The sequence below is a fragment of the Oreochromis niloticus genome, linkage group LG3, assembly GCF_001858045.2.
Source record: "Oreochromis niloticus isolate F11D_XX linkage group LG3, O_niloticus_UMD_NMBU, whole genome shotgun sequence".
NCBI classification, from domain to species: domain Eukaryota; kingdom Metazoa; phylum Chordata; class Actinopteri; order Cichliformes; family Cichlidae; genus Oreochromis; species Oreochromis niloticus.
Genome location: NC_031967.2, coordinates 70,445,964 through 70,472,484, shown reverse-complemented (window position 1 = coordinate 70,472,484; position 26,521 = coordinate 70,445,964). Strand labels below are relative to the sequence as shown.

At 40.9% G+C, this 26,521-nt stretch overlaps 1 protein-coding gene and 1 long non-coding RNA gene across 4 annotated transcripts; both read right to left on the bottom strand.

Annotated features, from left to right (window-relative positions):
• Positions 1-6,109: 6,109 nt before the first annotated feature.
• Positions 6,110-25,153, bottom strand: LOC109197085 (uncharacterized). Of its 3 annotated transcripts, XR_003218889.1 has the most exons (4): positions 25,143-25,153; positions 19,044-19,046; positions 6,782-6,950; positions 6,110-6,431 (listed from the first exon to the last, which is right to left on the bottom strand). It is a non-coding gene; the product is annotated as an uncharacterized LOC109197085 (long non-coding RNA). The 3 variants fall into 3 exon arrangements; XR_002058379.2 differs by lacking the exons at positions 19,044-19,046; positions 25,143-25,153 and adding an exon at positions 7,781-7,928; XR_003218888.1 differs by lacking the exons at positions 19,044-19,046; positions 25,143-25,153 and adding an exon at positions 7,457-7,563 and having other exon boundaries at positions 6,782-7,225.
• LOC109197081 (uncharacterized) lies at positions 21,664-22,532 on the bottom strand. The gene is made up of 2 exons (XM_019352184.2): positions 22,410-22,532; positions 21,664-22,318 (listed from the first exon to the last, which is right to left on the bottom strand). The coding sequence occupies exons 1-2, from the start codon at positions 22,482-22,484 to the stop codon at positions 21,671-21,673; spliced, it is 723 nt and encodes a 240-aa protein (XP_019207729.1). The 5' UTR covers positions 22,485-22,532; the 3' UTR covers positions 21,664-21,670.
• Positions 25,154-26,521: the final 1,368 nt, after the last annotated feature.

Genomic DNA, 26,521 nt, shown 5'->3' with positions numbered 1-26,521 from the left:
ACAGTAAAAAAAACTCGTTAATGTTGTACATTAACAAGTTTTTTACTGTTATTTACGAGCCCGAAATTGTGTCTACTTCTTACAATCCGGCAACAAATAAATTGCACTGCGAACAAAGTATATCAACAAAGAAAACATTTTCGTTTCATAATTTCTTCGTTATATTCCCTTACAAAGCTAGCTTTAACGCTTCGAGGTTTCCTTTGTTCTTGCCGTCGCCTCGGCGCTTGACCCAGACTTTCGCTCTGTAGTTGCTTAGTACTACAAAAAATTCTAAATCTGTGATATATGATTGATAAACGTAAAGTTAACTGTATAAACGTGTTCAATGACTTTGTTACTTTTGATGATTGGAGAGCACTCGCTTCAATTCGCACACGAAAACTTTAGACTCAGTTTGAATGCCCACGTGACTGTACGTTGCACGCTGACCTAACTTTACGTTGCACGCGTACATGACTTTCCGTTTGTGCCTTGTATAATGAATAAGGCTACGTCCACACGTACCAGCGTATTTTTGAAACCGCTGATTTTTCTATGCGTTTGCACCTTTTGTCCACACGTAATTTATGTCTGGCCGTACATTGTGTTTGTATTTCCAGGCACATTTCACGAAGCAGAACGCAGTCTTCAGAGATATCCACGTGAACGCTGTGATACGTCTGACCTTCAGTCCGAAGAAGAAACCCAGACCAGTCTTAAAAGAAAGCACAAGTAAAACCCTTTTATTCACAAACATATCTTTGATTGTTAAGAATTTATGATCTTGTCTTTTATACATATCTGTGGTGCTTGCATACTGCAATATCACCACATAATATAGTCCAAAAAGTGGAAGTTTGTAAACTTTTTAAAAATGCAAAGTCGTGTACACTTGTGCACTTCAAAAATTCATTGTATACTGTACCTTCTTGCACGTCTCTGTTTCCTGTGTGTGTTGTTAGAAATCAAACTAACTTTAGGAAACAATATGCCAAAAGCATATTTACAATTACTTAAGACCGTTTTTAATTTCTTTTCTTTAGACCAAATCCCCTGTACACATATACGGACTCAGAGGATGAGCAGCCTACAAAAAACCGGTTTCCCCAGGCCCCTCGAGTGAAAATACCAGGTAATAAAATACTGTCTAGTGTCTGTGTACATATCTGTGTCTGACACGAGGAAACTTTTTTTGACAAGTTGTCTGTATTCTTAAATACTTAAAAAATTATCTTTTTCTAAACAGCCCTCATCACTCCAGTCTGCCCCCCAGCCCACTGATAGCAACCATCATAATGCCCCACCCAGCTTCCGGCACCTTTCGCCACTCCAGCACAAACCGACACAGCTTTGCGATCTCGCCAGCATGCAGAGTCTGATGTCTTCCCTATAGATGGTATGCTTTTAAAAAAGTTTTAAAGCTGCATCACAATGTCATTGTACTCTTATCTAAAAAAAAACCCCAATTTATACTCCTGAATGTCATCTTGTTGTGATTTTTTTTTTCTGTAGATTCCAGAGACTCTGTGAGGCCACTATTACAAGGCAAGTTTGAAAATCTTGGAATTTCACAGTTTACATGGTATAACAAATATATGTGACAGGCAAAAACTAGTAAACACTTTTAGCAGTTACAAGAACTAACAAATGAATATCCAACAATTGATCAACAACGTTGATTGGTGCTGCTGGACCACACTGGAGGTGCGAGTCCGCCGTGTAATGGTTTATGCCATTACAAAGGAGCTGGCCTCTGTACTCAACTGGGCAGGGGAAAAAACCAAGGACCAGACAAAGCAAAAAAGGGCATTTAAAGAGACAGCGCTGTGCAGATGCATATTTGGTAAGTTTTACTGTTTATTGTAGTTTTATGAGCCTAAAGTGAACAATAAAGGGATCAATTGATGTGCTGGGTGCGTTTCACATTTCCTATGTTTTTTTTTTTTTGCTATATTACTTTGTCTTTCTTAATAACAAGACTTTCATGTCCGGTTAATCTGGAGATGGAGTCTTTGGTCTTCGGCTTGTTTTGTCCTCGGGTTGTACACTTTGTACAGCCCGAGGACCCCATGTTTTCTTTTTTCTTTTTTTTTTTTTTAAAGGATACACGGCACACCATGCTAAGACATATCACATTTTCAGCTTATAGCTCTTTGGGAATCAAATGCGGCAGTTTGCTGATTTCCGCCTGGTGACTTTCATGTTTATCAGCCTAGGAGTTTACATACTTTCTCCCTGCTGAAGACAATTAACAAGAGCTTTTTCATGTGCTCTAATTCCCTTTTTTTTGTCTTTGTTTTTTTTTTGTGTGTGTGTGTCTATTTTTGTCCTAGATGGCCTGGCGCAGCAGGTAGGGGCGAACTCTATGTCTGAGTTGGTCTTTGCTCAAGCAGTCCAGAAATGGCTCAGATATGCTCCAGATCGTACGGGTGGCGCGCAGGACGCACATCATCCATCCCCATCCCGGAGTAAATAATAAAAAGTGACGTGAAACATAGAAATGTAAATAGGAAACTTTGTCTTTTAATAAAGTATTTTGCAAATGATACATGTCTATTGACCTTTTTTGTTTTGTTTTTTTTCAATAAAAAGCAACTGTGCAAAAGAGGTGGAAAATTAACACCATAGCTCAACAGTGTTTCAATATCAGAATCTGACATTGTTTCAATGTCAACAGTATTCGAAAATATAACGTCGAATCAATGTCAGGTTTCAATATTGATTCAACATCAAAACCTGACGTTGTTTCAACGTTAAAAATGGGTGCAAGAATGATGTTGGGTCAACGTCACACTTCAACGTTGCTTCAATGACGTCGCCTGATATTGACTCAACATTGTTTCAATGTTTCCTTGCTATCTGGGTAACCCTCTGCTGTGGAAGAATAGATGTTAGCGCAGCGCATCTGTATGCACACTTTCTCACAGTGACCTCTGTACTGTAAACAATACAAGGTCATGAATAACACACCGCTGGTAAATTCAAAGACACAGAAAGTGACAATTAAAAGGTTAAATCAGCACGGCCCAAAAGCCCCTACAACCTGTTGCTGTCACCTTTCTGCTCCTGTAAAAGAAACATACATACATCCACCCTTTTGTCAGGTCAAGGTGGAGGTGCAATCTTGCATACTGGTGTCAAGTCAGCCAAAGCTTTTGTCAGTCCAGTCAGTCCCCATTTTTATTTGCTGACAGTAGAACCTCGTGACGCAATAAGTTTCTACTGCCAGCAATGACGTCATTTCAAAAAAAGAAAAATAATTTAGACTGGATTACCTCGCTGAATCCTTTTTGGCAGGGACTTGTTTTCTGATTGTCCCAAATAAGTGGCTTTCTCCCGAGCCCATTTTAATTTTTTGGAGAAACTCACTTGCGATTGTTCAACATGTGTAGCGCTTTCGATCCCGATCTTGCAGGCCTGCTTGAAAAAGAAAATTGCTAAACAAAAAAAAAAAAATATCTCTCAGTGCACTGTTAAAAATCAAAACAATATGAAGGCCTCCTTTTAGAAGTTGTCTAAGCATGCTCTCTCAGAATGATAGATCCAAACACAACTAACTGGTAGGTTAAAAGTGGTACCAAAAGAAAATGCAAAATCCCCAAAACTTTCATCCACCAGTCACACACCTCACACAACAATATTCTATTAGATAATGAGTTTTGTTTTCCCCCATGTAACCAGATGTGTGTTATGATAAGACCTCCCCCACACATCAGAAACAAGAAACTCAATAATCTATTAGTCTCCACTCATCTGACCCCCCTGCAGCATTCTGTTCACCCCTGCAATGATTCAATCATCCTTCCCCAAAATAATACTAGTTCACTAGTCTATGTATCACTTCTTAAACCCACTAAGTGAACCGGACAAGATGATGGTAACAGAAACGCCTGCTTAAAATGCTATTTGGTCTTCATGAGCTTCATTGCATGTGTGTTTGTGTTAGTAGGATTAATGCATTTTTCTGTTTGTGTAATTTTGTGTACCTCTCCTCTTTGCGGTGCTCCAGACACTTTTCAATTCTCCACGCAAGGCAGTCGTTTTTTTCTTCCCAGTTTCCTAAACCCAAATTTCAGTTCCCACACTAAAACAACCTTCCTCCATGTTCTCCCCTGCTCCTTCCACTGTGGTCTCATCTCATCTCTCCTCCCTTGCAGCAGTCCAGTGAGAGTCAGTTGTCTTTCAGCTTTGTCCTGTGTTTTCCACTGTCTCATCTTGCCATTTTGCTCCAACAGTGGCAAATGTCCAACTCAGACAGTCTTTTCAAAGGTCCATTTACACACGGTGAAGTTGCAGCTCATTGGAAATGCACATCCATCCATCCAGTCATGATGATGCCATTTTTCTCCTTGCTGTCGCTGTCTTGCACAGCTGCTGCTGCAACTTTTCTTCACTGCTCAGGACACTGCTGTGAGCTCCTGATATCCATCTCGTTGTTCTGGAACTGCATTTCTTGTCTTCAGAGAGAGATTCTTGGACCTTGTGTTCTCAGGGTGACAAACACATGGAAGTTAAGCTGTAAAACAATTCAGCCAAAACTTGGCTTGAGTGTTTCTAAATGATGTTAACCTACAATTTTCTTCCGACTGCTGCACGTGAAAAATTGATCAGGGTCTGCTCTTCACCTGCAAGTGACACACTGAGACATTTTGATCATTCTTATCACTGCTTAAAAAAAACACGTCTCCCCTCTCTGGTTCTGAAGTTCCCTTTCTTAAAAACCCAGAGAGATTGTAGTTGTTCTACACTGAAAATCACCAAACCCTCTTCCTATTTTACTTATTTTCATCAACAATTCTGCTAATTTTGTGTGTGTGTCCACCCTAGGGGAGCTGGTGGCCTGCAGTACCACCGTCTCCCGCTAGTTGGAAACAACCTTTACGCACATTTCTACACTCCTCTTTTTTTTTCTTTTCTTGTTTTTGTTCCCATTTTTCAACATTTTGAACCCCATTTTTCACTGTTTTTTGGTTGTTGATTTTTTTTTTTTTCCACACACATCAACTTTTCCCACACAACCATTCTCTGCAATCTTACACACCACACATTTACTCAGTTCTTACCATACAGTCAAACATTGAGTTTTGTCCCTGGCCGCCTGGTGGAACGTCTGCCGCAGTCGCCTCTCGAGCCACTAATCCGGCTCCGCTGACTGCCCCTGGAATCTAGATTCTCTATTACTACACGAGGCGTCCCCCGTGAGGTTCCTTGCCTTCTACGGACCAAGGAACGAACACCGCCACCCCCAGTCTCCTTTGAAGAAGTTAGGATCTTTTAGAAGACGCTAGAGATGTCACTCCGTGATTCTACACGAAGACTCTCCGTGATTCTACACGAAGACTCCCTCGGAGCTCTTGCCCTGGAAGGTCGTAACACACCTTCTTGGGCTCCCCGAAGGCTGCAACACGCTCACCTCCTCGGCCAGACACAAATCTCTCGTGACTTGTTACAAGTTAGCTATCACTCACCCATCTGCAGGAGTCCCCTCAAAATCGATGGTCTCGGTGGTGACTGAAACACACGGCTCCGTGACTCCTCCATTTCCTTTGCTTCAACAGCCGGTAGGACAAAGGTACCTTTTACCTCAGGGGTGATCAGCCCGTCCACGGAAGCGTTGTTCAGCGACCACACGGACCACCCTGCTCGCAGCGCCATTCTGTTGTGGAAGTTTTTCCACTTAAATAAAGCCTGCAGATGAGCGGTGAGCGGTAGCTAACATTCTTTAATCAAAGCACACAAAGAACAGACAACCAAGCTTGGTGGAGAGCCTGCATGACCACGGGGTAGGGTCAGCAGAGTCTCACTGAGAGTAGTGTGGCTCTCAGTTAAATACCTTCTCCAGGAACAAAAGGCAGTACACAGCTGTTTCACACCTTAAGGTTTACACTACCTTGCTACCTCCCAGAGTCCTCGAAGAGACAAAAGACTCTCCCTCCTGTGGAGTTGTCTGCTTCCCCCAACTTCCTAAATAGACCCCCACCATTTGTCTTACAGTATGAGTGTCAGACATGTTAAAATCACCAAGGCATTACAATAACGTGATTAATACATAAGTGAAAGAAATTCCATTACAAGTCCCTCTACACAAAAACACTGCAGATGACAAACCAGGCAAACATCTATTTGAATGCCTCCTCATCATGTGAGCCTTGAAGTTTTTTTTAGGAAGACTAAGACCACAGTGAGGGCGTTTCATTTTCAAGGACTTTCCACAAGCCACAGTTTCATTTAGCACAGAGGGTAGAGCACATGAATGTTCTACTGAAGATTCAGAAAATGGTTTAGATACTGGAGACAAGACATCGAGAGGGAGATGTGGCTCCACGGAGAGTGCAGCGGGGAGCAGTCCTGAATGCTGACATGAGAAAAATTGCCTTGCCATATCCCCACGCTGTATTACTGTCATGTTACAGACAGGGCAGTGAAAGTGCACCGGTATATCATTTTGTCTGTAAGAGAGAGAAAAAAAACAAAACGAACAACAACATGTAATTTAAAGGTAGTTGTATAGAATGCAATCAGTTTATCTAACAATCGGATTGTACATATTAACAAAAATATCCAAGCCATCCTCAATAATGAAAGCAAAATGGTGTAGATCACAAGAGCTGTCAGGAAATGTGGTGAACAGAAAAAAAAAAATATTTAAGGAAAACATGCTTTTTTTCTCTCGCTGATGAATGCACTGAACTGTACAATGTGAAAAGCAACTTTTAAGTCAACAAAGAGAATGTAGAAGTGCTGAAAAGAAGAGCATATTTATAACTTTAACTATGAGGTATATTTAATACCAACATACCTTTGAAAGGCAAAGCATTTTTAATGTGTCCATTTATATACTCCTCAATCTTTGCCTTGACAGTAGGGCTGAAAGTGGGGCACAGAGGGCAGTGAAAGAGTCTTCTGCAACATGTTGTGCATTCCTGCAATTCTGGCTTGGAGGCAAAACTCCAAATTGATATGAGCATCTAAAACAGAGAGAAAAACAGATAAACACCATATACACATTTAAGTTCAGGTTTTAGCAGAAATAACACGTTACAGTTAGCATGTAAGAGATTTGTGGAGAAAATTCTTAACAAAAACATAATTTACAAAACACTTTTATTTGTGACATACGTATCTATTGACATATAACAGACAATTTAACAAAGGCTAACTAAAATCTGGGCAATAAAAAAGCAGAACAGAATGGAATAGAGAATATTAGTATTTATACATATATAAACCTCTTTGTGACGACCTTGTAAAGTAAAGTGTGTTGTGTTAGTCCCCGAAGGGAAATTACTCCTCTGCATTTAACCCATTCACCCAGTGAAGCAGTGGGCAGCCACCAATGCAGCGCCCGGGGAGCAGTGTAGGGACGGTACCTTGCTCAGGTGTACCTCAGGGTAGCCGTTCAGTGGAGTCGAACCCCCGACCTTCCGATCATGGGGCAGACACTCTACCTACTGAGCTATCCCTGCCCCCTGACCTTTACAATGTTTTTGCAGGTGGAATGAGAGAAATGAATAAAGTGCAATATGCAGTAAATGGAACAATGTGCATTGATGTTACAGATAGGGAAAAGTAGTTCAATAACAAGCAAAAAATAAATACGTTTGAAACTGACCACTAAATGCAAACCAGAGGTGTCAAAAGTACACACATTCCTTACTAAAGTTTAGATACTTCGGAGGTATGACTGTTGTTGTAACGCTAACAAAGTGCCAACGTAATCAGTGTAAGCAAACTAGATGATTCCTAAAATTATATAATTATTAACGGCAAATTTATACATGAAAGACTCTGTCCCAACCTTTACGATCCACTTGCAACATTTCCACAGTCGATGATCCACGCAGGAACGTATTTCTGCCTACTGTGGAGGTCACGTGTTTCCGGTTACTGTGGAGGTCACGTGTTTCCGGTTACTGTGGAGGTCACGTGTTTCCGGTTACTGTGGAGCTCCACAGTGGCTGCAGCCAGACCCTTCTCGTGAAATGGGACGGTCTAGCCTTCAGATTTGTGTCACCGCTGTGTGGGTGGAGTTTAATAAACTCGGCTGTCTGCTCCTTGCTATCTAAAATATAACAGGACACTGTTGTAAACTCTCGACCGTCTCACACTTCTGTTTAATCAGTTTTCTGTTTGACGTTTATTCAACTGTGTGAAAATCCCGGAGGAACCCACCCGATGGATTAATAAAGTTTTATTTAATCTAATAATCTAATAACTTTGATCTCAGCCAACCCGATTTACTCCGGAACAAATAAAACCAAACCAAAAAAAAGCCAAACAATTACATTTTTAAGTTATCCGAGTGACTTATATATCATGTTTAACCTGAGTAGCGAAAGAGCGGGGGTCTGAAAACGATGAAGCCGGGAGTCCGCTGCTGTCTTGATAAACCAAGCAGATATTTGAAATTTACACCGCCACTTTCTCGCCTGAAAATATGTTAAAAATTTATTTTGTGACCCAGAAAGATTAATAAGAGTAATTTTAAAACTTAGTAGCGGCCGCCATTGTTGGAAATTGAATTTGGCTGGGCCGTGCTATGAATTCTGGGATATGGTGGGCCACGAAGGACACACCCGACCCATCCTTCAAATTCGGGGAAATGAAGGATGCATTTGTCGGCCGCATTTGAACGAGACGACGAATTGGGACAGCCTTCGTCGCCTGGCTGTGACGTAATCGGCCTTCAAATGCAGCCTCCGGAGGATGCAGCCGACGTTTTGGGACACAGCTCTAGCTAGCTAAAATGAGCACTCAGCTGTCGGGGTTCGTTTAGCTAATCTGTGCAGGTGAATGAATTTACTAAAGAAATCAAGAGAAACGCCCCGGGCTACTCAGTCACTAATTACTGTTACTGTACTTTTATTACAAGTATTATACTGTGAAAGCAACAGGCTGCACCCTGCTGCAGCTCCTGTGCAGAGCTGAATATTAAATATTTTATTAAACAGCAGCATGTTTTCAGTCTCTTCCCACATGTGTAAAGACAGTAACACCAACTTTAAAAACCTGGCACTTCAGTAACTCCTCATTAATCCGTAAAAACTGATCAAATAGCAAAGCTCAATATTTACTGAAACCAACGACTTCCTGTTGGCAGCTTAAGTTAAAATGTTTGTTTCATTTTTCCACTGATTAATTTTTGAGCACTGACTGTATTTTTTTATACTGAGTTTGTTGCAATATATTGTTAATGAGGTATGTTCACAAATACACATGTGCAGAACTCTGTACAGCTTACATCCTTTAAGACAAATAGTTTGAAGCATTAATATTTCTTGTTCAATACCAGTGCTGATAACACTGCTGATAACACTGACTCTTAAGGACCCAGGACATTCATGGTTCAAAAAACAAAACAATGAAAAACACTTTTGTCATACTTGTGTTCAGTTTTGTATAGAAATGAGACCAAATTGATTGTGAGGTTAAATGTGATAGAAACAGCTCACACTGACATCCATCCTGTTTAAACATGAGTGTCATGAAGCCTGTTTGCAGTTATTTGCTCTGTTTTCCACTCTGGATGTTCTTTCTGTTCAGCTGTGAGTGTAAAAGGCTCCAGTCTACAACCTGTTTGTGTTAGTTGTTCATTAGAAACATTGTTTTGTGCTGATGTTGCACTTTTACTCACAACCAAAGAGTTTTTGAAAGCTGCATCAAATTGCATTTAAACGACTTTTGAATATTACTTTAAATATTTAGATTTAAAGTTCTGATAAAAGTGTAAATACAAAGATCAGTATTGTTAATGTTTTGGCTGCAGTGTGTTTTTGGAGACAGGTATAACAGAACAGCTTTAGTGTTTACATTTTTAAAAATTGAGTATGAACTTATACAAAATGCAGCAAGATATTAAAAAACAATTTGATTATAAAATCGAGTATATGAGATTCATATCGATGTCGGATATGAAAAGCGGCATCGTTCCATCTCTGCTTTGATTAGAGACACAGCTGAGAGTTTGTAGTCTGTCAGCATTTTAAAAAGTTTCCATTTCTTCAGTGTTGAACAGCAGAAATGAGAATTTCCTGTCAGAGGCCATTTTTGAAAAAATGAGGTGAATCAACCATGAAAAACATGAATCAGCATGTGAACATGAGCTGATGCTGCTGAAGTGAAGCAAAGTTACAGAGGTTTGATTACAGACAGGCTGATATTATACTGATCCACACTGAGGATCTTCATGGTAAAGTCTGTTTTCTTCTTCTCTGGTTTAGTCCATTGACTGCAGCAGAACAATGTTCACATTTCAAACAGTGATACTCAACGTATGGCCCGCGGCCCACACGTGGCCTGCCCACCTTTGCTAATTCAGAGAGAGTGGACCCTGATTAACTGTGTAGCTTCTTCCTCATGGTTCTAAGTATCAGACACAACAATGAATAATCCACAGCTGACTCTCTTTAGCAGGTCAAAGGTCACGGCACACAGCAGACAGTCAGAAATCTTCTAACTCTGATCATTTATCAGTTGTGACACTGTGAGACTTGATCAGAGGTGTGATCATCACAGCAGAGGCCTTTGTGTCAAAGTCACTGAGGATCAAACAGAAACACATGAAGCAGATTTTGCTGTTCTGGCTTTTTATAGCAGATAACCTTCAAAATCTTCTGCAGTCGATCAAAAACTGAAGCAAACCATGAATCAACATGTGAACATGAGCTGATGCTGCTGAAGTGAAGCAAAGTTACAGAGGTTTGATTACAGACACAGCTGAGAGTTTGTAATCTGTCAGCATTTTAAAAAGTTTCCATGGAACAGCAGAAACGAGGCTTTGCTGTCAGAGGCCGACAGCACTGAACACAACAGCAGACTGGTGGCTAATAAACAGTGAATGATGCAGAAACAGATGTTTGAAGCTGTTCTTGGAGAACACAGAGAGAGAGAGCTGTGCAGGCAGGAACAGCCAAAGTCAGAGAGAATTCATGAGCATATTTATCAAACGTGAAGCAGAGTTTGGATCTTCTTTTGCTGCTGGTTCACTCAGTTTTGGTTGGAGACAGATGAAACCTGCAGCTTCAGGATCTGTGAGCTGTCCACTTTCAGCCCCGACGGCGTGTCCATGTCTGTGTCAGGGCTCTGTGTGCGGGCAGGCGGAGAGGAGGATCCAAACGCAGGACTCTGACACTGAATTGTAACTTAAAACCTCAGCTTTATTGCTGGCACGAAAACAAAACATAAACTGAGCAAAGGTACCGAAATACTGAATACTGAAACACTGACACAGAAACACACAGGCATAGTCTGATGGTACAACGCGACACCGAGCATGGGAAAACACAGGGCTTATATACACAGGGAAGTAATGAGGGAATGGGCAACAGGAGGGAGACACAGCTGGGAGAGATCAGGACTAACGAGACAGGGGGAACAAAGCTGCACACACTAACATAAGACAAAGACTTTCACAATAAAACAGGAAACATGAAACACAACTCAGAGACATGGACTTAACACAGAGAGACAGAAAATAACACCTGGCACTAAACCCACACAAAACATGAGAACAAATCCTAATCACAAATAAACAGAAACATGAAGTAATCATCATCACCACCACCACAATCAGCAATACAAGAGAACAAGAAAACAATCCATCCTTCAAAAATAAACCAAAACATAATAAACTCAAAATACTGGGTCCAACGGACCCAGAACCGTGACAGTTTGTGAGGAAAATGATTCAATAACTTGCTGCTAATACACAACACTTCATCATATTTCCTCATAACCCTCTTTTGTCTGACCATTTGATCCCATTTGAATTTGCAATAAAGGATCCACAGAGTTTGGTGACAATAATGACAGTAGATGTTTGTGTGCTGGAAGCAAATGAGTGTGTGATGTTCTTTCAGTGTTGCACTTTGTAGACGCTCCCTGAGCACTGGTCTCACAGCCAGCTGCACATAGAGACCAGTGTTGTTAGTCCAGGTCAGAAGATGACTTGTTGGAATGAAAATGAGCTTGTAGTTTGTCTGCTTTAATCATGTGACTGGAAAAAGGTGTTGGACTTCAAATATGTCCATTTCTTTCACACTTCACCTTTAAAAGTGAAGCCATGTGGTTCCTGGAAGGAAAAACACGACTTTTTCAAGTCTTTGTCCTGTTTTTATGAGAAATGTACGACTTTAATGTGAAACATTCAGAGTTTTTTCTCTTGTTGTGTTTGTTTGAAGCTGCTTCCTGTTGGCTTCAGCTGTTTGGAGTTTCCATTTTCTAAACTTCTACATTCTGAACCTTCTTCAGCTCTTAACAGATTATGAAACACTGAATGATTTCAAGCACTTTGTCTAATAAACTTACATCTTTCATTCTTTATACAGATTGAGTTTCTGTGGTTTGTCAGAGATCAGCTGTGATTATCTGGCAGCAGCACTGAAGTCCAACCCCTCCCATCTGAGAGAGCTGGACCTGAGTCAGAACTACAACCTGCAGGATTCAGGAGTGAAGCATCTGTGTGGTTTTCTGGAGAGTCCAGGATGTGGACTTGAAACTCTGAGGTCAGTCAGCATGTTTTAGTTGTGCTGAGATGAATATGATGTGAAAGTTGTGCTGACACTAAACTGCAGACATCAGGCTGATATTATACTGATCCACACTGAGGATCTTCATGGTAAAGTCTGTTTTCTTCTTCTCTGGTTTAGTCCATTGACTGTAGCAGACAATGTTCACATTTCAAACAGTGATACTCAACGTATGGCCCGCGGCCCACACGCGGCCTGCCCACCTTCCTAATTCAGAGAGAGTGGACCCTGATTAACTGTGTAGCTTCTTCCTCATGGTTCTAAGTATCAGACACAACAATGAATAATCCACAGCTGACTGTCTTTAGCAGGTCAAAGGTCACGGCACACAGCAGACAGTCAGAAATCTTCTAATCTGATCATTATCAGTTGTGACACTGTGAGACTTGATCAGAGGTGTGATCATCACAGCAGAGGCCTTTGTGTCAAAGTCACTGAGGATCAAACAGAAACACATGAAGCAGATTTTGCTCTTCTTGCTTTTTATAGCAGATAACCTTCAAAATCTTCTGCAGTCGATCAAAAACTGAAGCAAACCATGAATCAACATGTGAACATGAGCTGATGCTGCTGAAGTGAAGCAAAGTTACAGAGGTTTGATTACAGACACAGCTGAGAGTTTGTAATCTGTCAGCATTTTAAAAAGTTTCCATGGAACAGCAGAAACGAGGCTTTACTGTCAGAGGCCGACAGCACTGAACACAACAGCAGACTGGTGGCTAATAAACAGTGAATGATGCAGAAACAGATGTTTGAAGCTGTTCTTGGAGGACACTGAGAGAGAGAGAGCTGTGCAGGCAGGAACAGCCAAAGTCAGAGAGAATTCATCAGCATATTTATCAAACGTGAAGCAGAGTTTGGATCTTCTTTGTTGCTGGTTCACTCAGTTTGGTTGGAGACAGATGAAACCTGCAGCTTCAGGATCTGTGAGCTGTCCACTTTCAGCCCCGACGGCGTGTCCGTGTACGTGCCGTCGAGTGAACGATCCACGCTCTGTGTTTCCATCTTTGTGTGTTTAGCTGCTCTCATTTACTGTTTTAGCTGTTTGCTGCTGGTTGAAATAGTTTGTGAGCTTTAAGCTGAGATTCTGGCAAAATACATTTATATTAAACATCGATTCAGGATTGAATGAATCAACATCGTTTTCTTCCAATTCAAACCATTTAAATGGGAACATGAATTTTTTACAGCCGCCTCTAATGCTGGGTAATGTCAGCTGGTCCATGTGCAGCTGGCTGTGAGGCTCAGGGAGCGTCTACAAAGTGCAACACTGAAAGAACATCATCCATAAATATTGAGGAATAACTGGACTCTCATACAGCGAGACTCAAATGCCTTTAAACATCAGCTTATCCTGCTGATCCAAGTCCAACACTGAGTTTATAAAAACATGTTTGTCAATCATTTGTTTGGTTGTGAGGAAAATGATTCAATAACTTGCTGCTAATACACAACATTTCATCATATTTCCTCATAACCCTCTTTTGTCTGACCATTTGATCCCATTTGAATTTGCAATAAAGGATCCACAGAGTTTGGTGACAATAATGACAGTAGATGTTTGTGTGATGGAAGCAAATGAGTGTGTGATGTTCTTTCAGTGTTGCCCTTTGTAGACGCTCCCTGAGCCTCACAGCCAGCTGCACATAGAGACCAGTGTTGTTAGTCCAGGTCAGAAGATGACTTGTTGGAATGAAAATGAGCTTGTAGTTTGTCTGCTTTAATCATGTGACTGGAAAAAGGTGTTGGACTTCAAATATGTCCATTTCTTTCACACTTCACCTTTAAAAGTGAAGCCATGTGGTTCCTGGAAGGAAAAACACGACTTTTTCAAGTCTTTGTCCTGTTTTTATGAGAAATGTACGACTTTAATGTGAAACATTCAGAGTTTTTTCTCTTGTTGTGTTTGTTTGAAGCTGCTTCCTGTTGGCTTCAGCTGTTTGGAGTTTCCATTTTCTAAACTTCTACATTCTGAACCTTCTTCAGCTCTGAACAGATGATGAAACACTGAATGATTTCAAGCTCACACTTTGTCTAATAAACTTACATCTTTCATTCTTTATACAGATTGAGGGGCTGTGGTTTGTCAGAGATCAGCTGTGATTATCTGGCAGCAGCGCTGAAGTCCAACCCCTCCCATCTGAGAGAGCTGGACCTGAGCTCCAACAACAAGCTGCAGGATTCAGGAGTGAAGCATCTGTGTGGTTTCCTGGAGAGTCCAGGATGTGGACTTGAAACTCTGAGGTCAGTCAGCATGTTTTAGTTGTGCTGAGATGAATATGATGTGAAAGTTGTGCTGACACTAAACTGCAGACATCAGGCTGATATTATACTGATCCACACTGAGGATCTTCATGGTAAAGTCTGTTTTCTTCTTCTCTGGTTTAGTCCATTGACTGTAGCAGAACAATGTTCACATTTCAAACAGTGATACTCAACGTATGGCCCGCGGCCCACACGCGGCCTGCCCACCTTTCCTAACTCAGAGAGAGTGGACCCTGATTAACTGTGTAGCTTCTTCCTCATGGTTCTAAGTATCAGACACAACAATGAATAATCCACAGCTGACTCTCTTTAGCAGGTCAAAGGTCACGACACACAGCAGACAGTCAGAAATATTATAATTCTGATCATTTATCAGTTGTGACACTGTGAGACTTGATCAGAGGTGTGATCATCACAGCAGAGGCCTTTGTGTCAAAGTCACTGAGGATCAAACAGAAACACATGAAGCAGATTTTCCTCTTCTGGCTTTTTATAGCAGATAACCTTCAAAATCTTCTGCAGTCGATCAAAAACTGAAGCAAACCATGAATCAACATGTGAACATGAGCTGATGCTGCTGAAGTGAAGCAAAGTTACAGAGGTTTGATTACAGACACAGCTGAGAGTTTGTAATCTGTCAGCATTTTAAAAAGTTTCCATGGAACAGCAGAAACGAGGCTTTACTGTCAGAGGCCGACAGCACTGAACACAACAGCAGACTGGTGGCTAATAAACAGTGAATGATGCAGAAACAGATGTTTGAAGCTGTTCTTGGAGGACACTGAGAGAGAGAGAGCTGTGCAGGCAGGAACAGCCAAAGTCAGAGAGAATTCATGAGCATATTTATCAAACGTGAAGCAGAGTTTGGATCTTCTTTTGCTGCTGGTTCACTCAGTTTTGGTTGGAGACAGATGAAACCTGCAGCTTCAGGATCTGTGAGCTGTCCACTTTCAGCCCCGACGGCGTGTCCGTGTCCGTGCCGTCGAGTGAACGATCCACGCTCTGTGTTTCCATCTTTGTGTGTTTAGCTGCTCTCATTTACTGTTTTAGCTGTTTGCTGCTGGTTGAAATAGTTTGTGAGCTTTAAGCTGAGATTCTGGCAAAATACATTTATATTAAACATCGATTCAGGATTGAATGAATCAACATCGTTTTCTTCCAATTCAAACCATTTAAATGGGAACATGAATTTTTTACAGCCGCCTCTAATGCTGGGTAATGTCAGCTGGTCCATGTGCAGTTGGCTGTGAGACTCAGGGAGCGTCTACAAAGTGCAACACTGAAAGAACATCATCCATAAATATTGAGGAATAACTGGACTCTCATACAGCGAGACTCAAATGCCTTTAAACATCAGCTTATCCTGCTGATCCAAGTCCAACACTGAGTTTGTAAAAACATGTTTGTCAATCATTTTGTTTGGTTTGTGAGGAAAATGATTCAATAACTTGCTGCTAATACACAACATTTCATCATATTTCCTCATAACCCTCTTTTGTCTGACCATTTGATCCCATTTGAATTTGCAATAAAGGATCCACAGAGTTTGGTGACAATAATGACAGTAGATGTTTGTGTGCTGGAAGCAAATGAGTGTGTGATGTTCTTTCAGTGTTGCACTTTGTAGACGCTCCCTGAGCACTGGTCTCACAGCCAGCTGCACATAGAGACCAGTGTTGTTAGTCCAGGTCAGAAGATGACTTGTTGGAATGAAAATGAGCTTGTAGTTTGTCTGCTTTAATCATGTGACTGGAAAAAGGTGTTGGACTTCAAATATGTCCATTTCTTTCACACTTCACCTTTAAAAGTGAAGCCATGTGGTTCCTGGAAGGAAAAACACGACTTTTTCAAGTCTTTGTCCTGTTTTTATGAGAAATGTACGACTTTAATGTGAAACATTCAGAGTTTTTTCTCTTGTTGTGTTTGTTTGAAGCTGCTTCCTGTTGGCTTCAGCTGTTTGGAGTTTCCATTTTCTAAACTTCTACATTCTGAACCTTCTTCAGCTCTGAACAGATGATGAAACACTGAATGATTTCAAGCACTTTGTCTAATAAACTTACATCTTTCATTCTTTATACAGATTGAGTGTCTGTGGTTTGTCAGAGATCAGCTGTGATTATCTGGCAGCAGCACTGAAGTCCAACCCCTCCCATCTGAGACAGCTGGACCTGAGCTGGAACAACCTGCAGGATTCAGGAGTGAAGCATCTGTGTGGTTTCCTGGAGAGTCCAGGATGTAAACTTGAAACTCTGAGGTCAGTCAGCATGTTTTAGTTGTGCTGAGATGAATATGATGTGAAAGTTGTGCTGACACTAAACTGCAGACATCAGGCTGATATTATACTGATCCACACTGAGGATCTTCATGGTAAAGTCTGTTTTCTTCTTCTCTGGTTTAGTCCATTGACTGTAGCAGAACAATGTTCACATTTCAAACAGTGATACTCAACGTATGGCCCGCGGCCCACACGCGGCCTGCCCACCTTTCCTAACTCAGAGAGAGTGGACCCTGATTAACTGTGTAGCTTCTTCCTCATGGTTCTAAGTATCAGACACAACAATGAATAATCCACAGCTGACTCTCTTTAGCAGGTCAAAGGTCACGGCACACAGCAGACAGTCAGAAATCTTCTAACTCTGATCATTTATCAGTTGTGACACTGTGAGACTTGATCAGAGGTGTGATCATCACAGCAGAGGCCTTTGTGTCAAAGTCACTGAGGATCAAACAGAAACACATGAAGCAGATTTTCCTCTTCTGGCTTTTTATAGCAGATAACCTTCAAAATCTTCTGCAGTCGATCAAAAACTGAAGCAAACCATGAATCAACATGTGAACATGAGCTGATGCTGCTGAAGTGAAGCAAAGTTACAGAGGTTTGATTACAGACACAGCTGAGAGTTTGTAATCTGTCATCATTTTAAAAAGTTTCCATGGAACAGCAGAAACGAGGCTTTACTGTCAGAGGCCGACAGCACTGAACACAACAGCAGACTGGTGGCTAATAAACAGTGAATGATGCAGAAACAGATGTTTGAAGCTGTTCTTGGAGGACACTGAGAGAGAGAGAGCTGTGCAGGCAGGAACAGCCAAAGTCAGAGAGAATTCATGAGCATATTTATCAAACGTGAAGCAGAGTTTGGATCTTCTTTTGCTGCTGGTTCACTCAGTTTTGGTTGGAGACAGATGAAACCTGCAGCTTCAGGATCTGTGAGCTGTCCACTTTCAGCCCCGACGGCGTGTCCGTGTACGTGCCGTCGAGTGAACGATCCACGCTCTGTGTTTCCATCTTTGTGTGTTTAGCTGCTCTCATTTACTGTTTTAGCTGTTTGCTGCTGGTTGAAATAGTTTGTGAGCTTCAAGCTGAGATTCTGGCAAAATACATTTAAATTAAACATCGATTCAGGATTGAATGAATCAACATCGTTTTCTTCAAATTAAAACCATTTAAATGGGAACATGAATTTTTTACAGCCGCCTCTAATGCTGGGTAATGTCAGGTGGTCCATGTGCAGCTGGCTGTGAGGCTCAGGGAGCGTCTACAAAGTGCAACACTGAAAGAACATCGTCCATAAATATTGAGGAATAACTGGACTCTCATACAGCGAGACTCAAATGCCTTTAAACATCAGCTTATCCTGCTGATCCAAGTCCAACACTGAGTTTGTAAAAACATGTTTGTCAATCATTTTGTTTGGTTTGTGAGGAAAATGATTCAATAACTTGCTGCTAATACACAACATTTCATCATATTTCCTCATAACCCTCTTTTGTCTGACCATTTGATCCCATTTGAATTTGCAATAAAGGATCCACAGAGTTTGGTGACAATAATGACAGTAGATGTTTGTGTGATGGAAGCAAATGAGTGTGTGATGTTCTTTCAGTGTTGCCCTTTGTAGACGGTCCCTGAGCACTGGTCTCACAGCCAGCTGCACATAGAGACCAGTGTTGTTAGTCCAGGTCAGAAGATGACTTGTTGGAATGAAAATGAGCTTGTAGTTTGTCTGCTTTAATCATGTGACTGGAAAAAGGTGTTGGACTTCAAATATGTCCATTTCTTTCACACTTCACCTTTAAAAGTGAAGCCATGTGGTTCCTGGAAGGAAAAACACGACTTTTTCAAGTCTTTGTTCTGTTTTTATGAGAAATGTATGACTTTAATGTGAAACATTCAGAGTTTTTTCTCTCGTTGTGTTTGTTTGAAGCTGCTTCCTGTTGGCTTCAGCTGTTTGGAGTTTCCATTTTCTAAACTTCTACATTCTGAACCTTCTTCAACTCTGAACAGATGATGAAACACTGAATGATTTCAAGCACTTTGTCTAATAAACTTACATTTTTCATTCTTTATACAGATTGTGGGGCTGTGGTTTGTCAGAGATCAGCTGTGATTATCTGGCAGCAGCACTGAAGTCCAACCCCTCCCATCTGAGACAGCTGGACCTGTACAACAACAACCTGAAGGATCCAGATGTGAAGCAGCTGTCTGATCTTAAGCAGAGTCCAGACTACAGACTGGAGACTCTGAGGTCAGTAGAGCGATGGAGTGAGTGGGTGGTGCTGTCAGCAGTATTGTACTAAACACAGTCAGTATGAAACAAAGATCCAGTGTTTCCTGTAAAGCTGCAGCTTCTCAGTGAAGCTGTGAGAGGAGAATGGTGACAGGCTCCAGGATTGGACACAAACACTTCCTGTTTCTCACCTTTATGGTCACCATGGTAACGACTGACACGCTCTGATCAAACGCTGTCAACAGCCAATCAGCTCTCTGAACAAAGCAGCACGCAGACCAATGACTGCATTCATTTCCAGGTTTAAAGCAGTGAAGAACACAGTCTGTAGGTGAGGAAGAATTTAGTGAGAGCAGATGTTTGGATGGAACAGCTGGAACCGTCCATCTGGATTGTTGGGGTAGTTGTTGGGGTTCCTACAGAGCTCAGAGTGGACACACCAAGGTTCTTCTAATGAATGAAAGTCCAAACTCAAACTAGGAGGGAAAAACATTTTCATCAACTTCAATAAAAATCCAAAGATTAGAAAAAGTGAAGCAACAATGAGTCCTAGTACAGTCCCAGCACTGAAGTCCCTGCTGCTCTTTATACTGGATGTGCATCATCACTGACTGACAGCTGATGAAGAGTCTCTGGAAACACTCGTTTATCTCCTCTGCTCTTCCTCCTTCTCTCTGCAGGTGGAGGTGATGATGGTAAACAGGACGGTGTGTGCTGAGAGAGGAGGAGCTGTGTCCTGATGATCCAGAGAGGTTGAAGCAGCAGCAGCTTGTGTGTAGAGACGCCGTGACTGGGCCATGTTACTGGGAGGTGGAGAGGAGAGCTTCATCTGGCAGTGACTGACAGAGGAATGAAGTGCAGATGACTGTCAGTGCTGCAGAGTGAACTGCTCTGAGAACAGCTCCACTGTCAGCCACAATGTAGAGTCCAGCATCATCCCTGTGTGTCCCTCTGGATCTGACAGAGGATCTCAGTGTATCTGGACTGCTCTGCTGCTGCTCTGTCCTTCTACAGTCTCTGCACAGTCTCTGTCTGACTCTGGCTTCAGACCCTCCTGGATCAAACTCACCTGGAAAGACTTTCAAACATCTTTGATTGATAAACATAATGTTTTTATAAGATTGATGTCACGTATTCATGTTTATGTGCAGTTTAACTGTTTTTTATTAGAAATAATTAAATTGTTGCTTAAATTTACACCAAATGTCAGAAATCGGCACTGAGATGAAGGTATAACTGGACATCTTTGACTACAGTTTGATTTTACCTGTAATTGTTTTGCCTTGTTTGGTTTCAGTGTTTTCAGCTCAACCTCACATGTCTGAATTTACAGCCATGTTTTCATTGACATACTGTAGTAACACAACTGATCTGAAATCACACAAAAACATAAAATCCTAGTAGTACTTATATTTTACTGTAAAAAACACAAACATGTTTACTGAATGATTTTCATAACTTGTCATACAAATATAGATGTTAAGTTTAGAAAACAATGATTTTCCCAAACTAAACGTGACGATTCAGAAAAAAACACTGCGTCTGTTCTTTTATCGTGACTCTGGTTTTAGTGGCCGATCAGTAACATTTACAAACTGGTGTATAGTTTGAAGTCTGAACTTTCAACAGGAGTTAAAACACAGACTCAGCGTGGCTGCAGCTCGTTGCTGTGTCAGATTAAATCCATCATGTGATCTGGAGGCGTGTCCATGGACCTCAGAGGGTTAATAACACTCACCTTTATTCCATTTCCACACTGTCCCTGTGTGAAGTCTGCCCATAGTGTTGATTCAACATGTGCTCTGGCACCATCGTAGGCCTCATTGCTACTGACAACAACAAATAAACCCTGTCCACTCTACGGGCTGAACCATGTTTATTATTTTATCTGATGTGGTCTTTAGATCTTTAACACACTGTCTTCTGTTCACTGCATCATGTTTCTGTTTATTACAGTTTTTTCTGATTGCTTAAGCACATTTTTTGTAACTATTGGCTATTTTTGCAAAACTCTACACACAAATAAGAAAACCTGTCACCAAATTATCAAAACATTGTAGTTCTCTTGCAAAAGCGAACACAGCTAGATTAACTCTTCACACCTTCGTAAAAATGGTGTTTTCGTATCAAACAGTACACACAAGCCATCATCTACTAAGCACACAATGCGCCAACTGCACACTGATGGTATGAATACAAAACACATCTGGCTTTTGCTTTCTCTGTGTACAGATGTCAATTTGAGGTCACACTTTTGTCATAGTGTCATGTAAACATACAAGGATCCAAACTTCAAGTATTGGTGTTTATTCACACTCATCAAAACCAAGACAAAGTCAGAACACAAAATAGGAATTTCACGAAAAAAAGGGGAAAAAAAGACAATCAGCCTACATCATGTCGTCTTTCTGGGTCCGGCCACAAAATTTCGTCCACATCGCATGCGATATCCTCCAGTCCAAGGCACCGGGGAAAATATCTCCTTGAATGCCGTATCCAGGCCTGACATGATGCCTGGTCAATATCTCCACATGCCTCCTCCATTGCCTGTAAAAGGGCTACCTGTTGATGAGGATGATGGTCGTACACTTTCCAGCGCCAGGCAGAGAAGAACTCCTCGATGGGATTTAAGAATGGAGAGTATGGAGGGAGGTTGAGTGCCATGAAGGATGGGTGGTCTGTAAACCAGTTGCGGACCAAAGCAGCCCTATGGAAACTAACATTGTCCCATATGATGACATATCGGGTCTGCTCTGGTCTCTGAACAGTGAGCATGTCATGCAAGGTGTCCAGGAATGCAATAATGTGTGCAGTGTTGTATGGGCCTATGGTTGCATGATGGTGAACAACACCATTTTGGCTTATAGCTGCACACATGGTTATGTTACCACCACGTTGTCCTGGGACATTGATGATGGCACGGTGTCCAATAATGTTCCTGCCACGTCTCCTGCTTTTACTGAGGTTAAAACCGGCCTCATCCACAAAAAGTAGCTCATGTCCCATTGCATCTGCTTCTAGTTCCATCACTCTCTGGACAAGACAAAACAAATGCAACACATCAGGCCCATGCACAGCACGACAGTATGCACTTCCAAATTCAGAACCAATGACACTAGCTTACCTGCACATAGTCATATCGCAGTTGCTTTACACGTTCTGTGTGTCTCTCGAAAGGAACTCTGTAAATTTGCTTCATTCTTATTCTGTGGCGCGCAAGTACACCACTTAGTGCAGAAATGCTTGCACTGTGTATATTTTGAAAGATGGTGCCCTTATCAATTATGCGCTGCTGTATTTCACGCAGTCTTATTGCATTATTGGCAATCACCATGTTCACTATATGGGTCTCTTGCTCTGGAGTGAACATTCTGCCTCTGCCCCCAACATCTGGACGTCTAGCAATTCTGTAAAGTAACAATTTCAGTATTTTTGCATGTATGGTACTGTTGTGTTTCTCATTAGAGTATGGCAGTGCTACAAAGTACTAACTGATTCTCATTTCGAAATGTCCTAATGATGCTTGCTACAGTGTAGCGGCTCAGTTTAGGCTGAACCCGTTGGCCAGCTTCCCTCAGGGTCATCCCATGGTTGATGACATGGTCCACTATTGTAGCTCTGATGTCATCAGTTATTCTGTTTCTTACTCTTCTTACCCTTCCTCTTTCCCCTCCTCGTCCTCTTCTTGCTCCTCCACGTCCTCTTCCTCCAACTTCTTCACCTCTACGTCCTCTCCCTCGGCCTCCTCTGATTCTCACTCTTCTCACTCTTGCTGCTCCTTCCATTGTACTCCACATAGACAGCTTACCTGTGGCCTGTTTATAGTGCTTAGGCTGATTGCAAAGTGGACTAATTATCTAAAACAGTTTTCACATGTGACAGTGTGCCAGACAGTTGGCAAAATAGTGTAAATAATGGCCATACATGTGTATAATTTTGCTAGGAGTGTGTTGGAAATTTGGTAATTGAGTGTAAGCCGTGAGTTGTGTTTGAAGTTCTGCAAAAAGAGTGTTGTGCAGTGAATTGTAGCTACAGGTTTGCAAAGTGTGTGTTACAAAATGGCAAACTGAGTGCAAAGCAGTGTTTGTGCTTTTAGTTTTGCAAACTCAGTGAGTGGTTTTGCTATAAGTATTAATAGTTTTAGAAATTGTGCTATAAGAACCACAGTTAGGGTTTAAGCATTCAGAAAAAACTGTAAAACAAGCTGCTGATTATTTCACATTTTACTTGTGAGCAACGGCACATTTAAATCTTACAAATATAGTTACTTGGCTTATATCGTGATATATATCGTTATCGCCTGAAATGAAAAAAAAAACATATCGTGATATGAAAAACTCTTATATCGCCCAGCTCTAGTTTCTAATATACCAGATATGGAGCCAGAATATGTTGATTAAGGAGATCTGCAGGACAGGCAGATGAAGGACGGAGATGTAAGTTTGATTCTGAAAAGTGTGACAACCACTATTAATAGAACACACCAGAGTCACGTCTTCATGACAAGAACAAACAAGAACAAAATGAGCCAATTAGAGTCTTCAGGCTGAGAGCTGTTCCTCCAGCTGAGTGAGTAGTAATCGGATAGGAGCTGCTTTCAGCCATTTGGCGATGACATTGTTACTTCTGACAGGATACTACCACCTGTTCCAATAACTCTAAATATGAGCTAATTAAAACATAAGAAAATAGCAATATGTGTGCAATATTTCTGGAAATAACCAGAAGACCATCGAACAGGAAACATACAGACTGTCCAAAATTAACACCATAAAGAGGATGTATATGGATTCCACCACGCCTTTCTGTACCACTGTGCCTCCAGACAAAATGGAGTTTCTATTCTCGTTGAAGACATTTTAAGACCTCCTCTACCACTAGGGGTCAGTATAACAAAATTTTATTTACTGGAGCCAGAACGGGGTTAGTGTGTCTCTGTGCTGTCTGTCAGTGACTCTATCAATTTGTTGTGCTTCACATTTTCAATGTTGTGGTGGAATATTTTGATAATTAGAAATAAAAATACTCTACATAAGTTCAGTGTATGCAGCTGAATGATTGAGTCATTGAGTGTTTGTTTAATCTTCAGGTTCTGTTTGTAAGATCATTCTTGTTCTGTGAGGTTTAAACCACACACACTGATTCTCATGTAGAGATCAGATCAGTCATTTATTGAATCAAATGACAACACAAATATGTGATGATCTGAGTGTAGCTGTTGCTCTGTAGATTACAGAGAAGCAATATTGTGATAGGATATTCCACTGATCAGCTACAACCTCATCTGCTTCAGTTTCCAAAGTGTAATTAGAAAATTATTAAAAGGAGGGAAGCTGCAGAGTCAGATGTCTCCTCTCTTTGATTGGTGGGGCTTCTACGCTAGTCTGATGCTCTGCTGTGTATCTTTTCCACTTTTTTATTATTTTTTTTCTGCTTATTTTTTGGATTTTTCTGTCATTAGATTTTATTATTGTAATTTGTAAGCATATTATTTTTGTGTTTTTAGTCTTTTTCTTCATTTTACAGCAGTACAAATGTTTTAAATTTCGATTTGCAGTGGGAAAATTACATTTAAAATAATATATATATATATATTTGCTACACTCTCTGTCTCTGGCTATCCCCTGTGTAACGTGAGCAAAAGCTGAGAATTACAATTAGAGTCCCTCTATTAAACCTAGCTGGCATTGCCATGGTTAGTTAGAATAGTGCTACTTAGGGGGGGGGGTTGGACACTGCATGCACAAGCCTCCATGCCACTTTTAAATGATCTACCACATAAACCTTTCCAACAGTATATGATTAATGACCAAGAAGCACTAAGAAAAAAAATCAACCAAACATAAATTTTGCTTACTTGTTGTTCTAGTTTCTTTTTTTAAATGATTTTATCTCTTGTATCTCTATTTGAAAGAGAAATGTAACTTAAACACAACAGTCTTTGAACCAATAGAAAGCTGGTGCTCAGAGGAAGAGGGCGGGCTTTACTTGGTGTCAGTGAGAGAAATGAAAAAAAGCTGAAATGAGTGAGAAGGACGATGAAGGAAACATCTGTGCTGTGTCTGCTCTGTAAGTAGAATCTCTGTGTTTGTTTGAATTCTTGTACTTTGACTGTCTGCTCTCCTGATAACTGATGATGGAGGAGAAGACATGAAAAACAAATCAGGCTGAATTCAAGTTCAAAACACCACGAGCACCAACTGCAGGTCTGAACTGACTCTTTATCTTTGCTCAGGAGTCGAGGAAACACAGCAGGCAGTGAAAAGATCAAATCATTCACTCATTATATCAACACAGCTGCACAGTGGACACATATTTTTATTGTGTTATTCAAAAGTAGAGGATATTTTACATAGATTCAGTTAATATAGGTCAGCGCCCACATCTTTTTTTGGGGGGGGTTGCCTTCATTGGATAGTAAGTAGAGATGAACAGGAAATCAGGGGAACAGAGGAGAAGAAATGAGTGCTGCTTTCAAACCATCCGGCACATTGTCATCTGCTAATGCACTGAGTTAAACCAGCGTCCCTCACGGCTGGTTTTAAGATAGAAAGTGATGATCATGGTCCAAAACCCTGTACTGACAGAGTTCGAACATGAAGAATCTAAACTCTGCCAATACCTGTTAGATCTCCCAAAAGATGGTTTTTGCTTGTTTGTTGTTTTTAAACTTTATACACAATCCAGTCATATGTTGCTCAAACTTTACTAAAGCATGTTACTGACATCAAAGAGAAAATGAGCAGATATGTCAGAGAGACGAGTTTGTGTGTTTGTCAGCTGTTTGTGTGGAGTTGTTCTTCATGTTCACCTCAAATCAGCCTGAGTGTCATTTCTCTTTAGTTCTGATCTCACTGCTGAGCTGCACAACAAACCAAGGTCAGTAACCTTCTTCTGTCACAGTTTAAACCTGAGAAATGAATAAACTACTACTGATCACAAACACACTCACTTCCTCTTACACAGTTTTTCACAATAAAAGATAAGACTTTATTGATCCCACGACAGGGAAATTTTTGCGTTACCTCAGATACAGATAACAGAAGGAACTACAAAAACACAAATAAGTACAATCAATGAAAAAAGAAAGATAATACACTATATACAATGGTAGCATACTCAGTATGTGATTATGGAAACAGGATACTTCCCTAAAATAAAAACAAACCATATATAATGCCAATGCTCTTTTATACTTGTTAAACACAGCATTATTCTTTAAAAATAAATTCCAAC